The sequence below is a fragment of the Amblyomma americanum genome, chromosome 1, assembly GCF_052857255.1.
Source record: "Amblyomma americanum isolate KBUSLIRL-KWMA chromosome 1, ASM5285725v1, whole genome shotgun sequence".
NCBI classification, from domain to species: domain Eukaryota; kingdom Metazoa; phylum Arthropoda; class Arachnida; order Ixodida; family Ixodidae; genus Amblyomma; species Amblyomma americanum.
Window position 1 is genome coordinate 391,094,125 of NC_135497.1, and position 2,909 is coordinate 391,097,033.

A 2,909-nucleotide genomic window follows, 5' to 3' on the forward strand; every position below is an offset into this window, starting at 1 on the left:
GATGGTTGCGCTGCCTTGAATTCATCTTGTGAGCCTGCATAGGACATAAGATTTGATAAGTAAATTCAGTTGCTGGGTACACACAATAACTATTGCTACAACACATGTGCTAGTGATAATAAAGTCAAACCACATTATAACGAGCACAGATATAGTGAGCTGACCGATAAAAAGAAGACCACAGGAGAGCATCCAGGTCAACAAAACAGCCCACATCACCAGCCCATACGTCAAAGGTGCAAGTAATATGCTGGCCCGCCTATTTCTTTAGCAAGGAATACAGATTCGTCACATATTTTCAACCCTTATGCGCTTCATGCCTTACTCGAAACACCGTGCACCAAAGGAACGACTATCCGGCATCGTCTACAAAAAAACCCAGTGCTGACTCTCCTGCCAGCTACATCGGCAAAACAGAGAATTTTCCTCAAAGGCTTCATCGGCATAGCAACCATGTTTGGAGCTATGACTGAGAGCAAAGTGCAAAACACTTTTTGAAACGTAAATCACCAGCATATGTGCCTGATCTGCACTACATCACAAAGCCTGCCCCTCGCTGCCCCATGATTAGGCACTGTTCACACAAAAACTCATCTCACAGGGCAGTCGCACCTCTCTGGGGACGGGATTGGTCTTTTGGAGACATAGACAGTGACTCACGTGACTCGCACGATGAACCCCCAAACATAGTTCGCAAGTAGGTTAAAAAGCAGCACGTCCCTTCTTCCAAATCCAGTCAGTCCTGAAGGAGCGGAAACGTCGGTTGCTCAAAAAAAGAAATCACTTGAGCTGCTCCAGAAATCAATACTGCGAGTGCTTCGAAGCCCAAAATACCTTTACATGTTGCATTATTTAAAGCACACACAAATGAACATGCTTGCATACCCCCAGGCAAAACATTACATGCCAACAAGATGCATACTTATATTCACCCTAATGGTTTCTAAAATGGGTTGAGGAACACCCCCGCCACCCCGTATCTTGGCATTCACTCCTTTTTGCCTCGCATGGAAGGAATAAAAAGGGGTATGCGGTGAACAGGTCTTCAAAAAGATGGCTAAAATCAATTAAGATTGGGTTGTATAGTAGCAGTTGGCTAAAAGTAGTCGCAGTATATCCAGCTCCAGTATTAAGTGCGTAAAGAAAAGGTGGTGGATGAGGTATGCATTGGAATAGATGCATGGGGAACCCCACAGAGCGCTCCAAGGGCATAATAAAGGTTGGAAACTGCCAAAACCAGACAACACGAGAGGAAACCAGGATAGAGCACCTGTTGTTCCTGACGAGAACAACTGGGGCTCTGGAGGCCAGGGGGTTCTGCAGAAGCCAGTTGGAGAACTCCTGGTATGAACCGTACCTCATTAGCGCCGCAGATCAGCAAACTTTTGTGCAAAGTATCGCACAAGCTGCTTGTGGCGTTTTCCAAGCTCCTCCTCGGGGCACTCTTTCTCCTTAAGGAAGTGAGCAAAGGCAGCTAAACAAAAAATAAACCAAGTAAATGACAAACTTCAATGCTGAAGACACATTCCGGCCTTTGTGTATAATATTTATGGCAACATTTAGCCTCTTTCTATATTTAGTAACAGTGGTCGCTGCATCACAAGAGAAAATGAACAGGTTTATATTTCGCACTTGACCAGAAATGTATGTGAAACAAAAGTGCAAAGCAGAGTACCTGTGATAAATTTCTCACACTCTAATAGGCTACAAAATTGAGTTTTAATATATAATGTTATGTACACCAGTGAACGAATGAAAAGCGAAAGCAATATCATGTAAATTTTAACTAATAGAAAAATTTTATAGACGAGGTGAAATAACATTTCCACGCATCACTTTATACCAAAGAAGTAGGAATAAAGTGCACTATTATCACATCAATTTTTGATTGAAATTTTTTCGTTTCGCTGCTTAGGTCTCAGGACTCCTGTTTGTCATTGACACTGATTGTACTTTTGTGCTGCATGTTTTATGTCTAGAATGTTCGTCATCCTACAGCTGCGGAAAAAAAACAAAGATAATCATAACAGACTGCTGCATATACTCACAGGACATTCCTACCAACTTCATAGGTGAAAGAGGCGGATGCACCATCGTCTTGCCCTTTGCAATATCTTTATTGCTCTGCTTCCCAAAGACACTGCGTTTTGCAAGCACCTTTACACCCCACAAAGCAACAGCGAGGCGCTTGCAAAATGCAGCGTCTGCGGTCTGCATCATCAGTGCCGCCCACACGTCTGCACTCACGTGAACACCATTCCCGAGTTGCACCTGCAAATGGTTCAAATGACACCAAAAAATAAAAAGGGCAAAATAAACACTTGGTCAAACACTACTGGTACTTAGTTGTTTGATGTAATTTTAGAGAAGCCACAAGTACTGTTGAATGCCATACAATATCCAAAATTACAGGCTTACATTGCTCGTATAGCTTCATTTAAAATACTCAACAATCCACATTACATTCACCTTGCTAATGCTCTTGCGGGAGTTGAAACGAGGCCAGAGGATTAAAATGCTTGAGTTATTCGCACGTTAAAATTTTTTTTAAAAATCAGTTTGATCTACCTTGCCTCAATCTGTCATCACATTATCTATCAAAAATATTATTCCACATTTCGTCAGGAACCATAAGTTTGAGCACTAGCTACACGAATATCATACTGGATTACAAAAACAATTCAAACCTTCATGCCCCCACATCAATACGACCACATTTTAAAATGTAATTCTTTCTGAAGTGTTCGCTACGCACCTTGCTCAATTACTGCTGCCCCCACCCGCAGGCAAAATCGAGGCAGCTAAGCAAGGCTCTTAAATTTATAAAAAGCACCTACTCAGTTCTTTAATCAGGTGTGACTGCAGGCGAGTTACAGCCAGCTTGCCCTAATTTTAAGCCCTCGTTTATT

At 42.3% G+C, this 2,909-nt stretch overlaps 1 protein-coding gene across 1 annotated transcript; it reads right to left on the bottom strand.

Moving 5' to 3' along the window:
* Positions 1-1,361: 1,361 nt before the first annotated feature.
* LOC144123240 (BEN domain-containing protein 5-like) lies at positions 1,362-2,693 on the bottom strand. Its single transcript, XM_077656104.1, has 3 exons — positions 2,688-2,693; positions 2,049-2,271; positions 1,362-1,474 (listed from the first exon to the last, which is right to left on the bottom strand). The coding sequence occupies exons 1-3, from the start codon at positions 2,691-2,693 to the stop codon at positions 1,362-1,364; spliced, it is 342 nt and encodes a 113-aa protein (XP_077512230.1).
* Between the last annotated feature and the right edge of the window lie 216 nt (positions 2,694-2,909).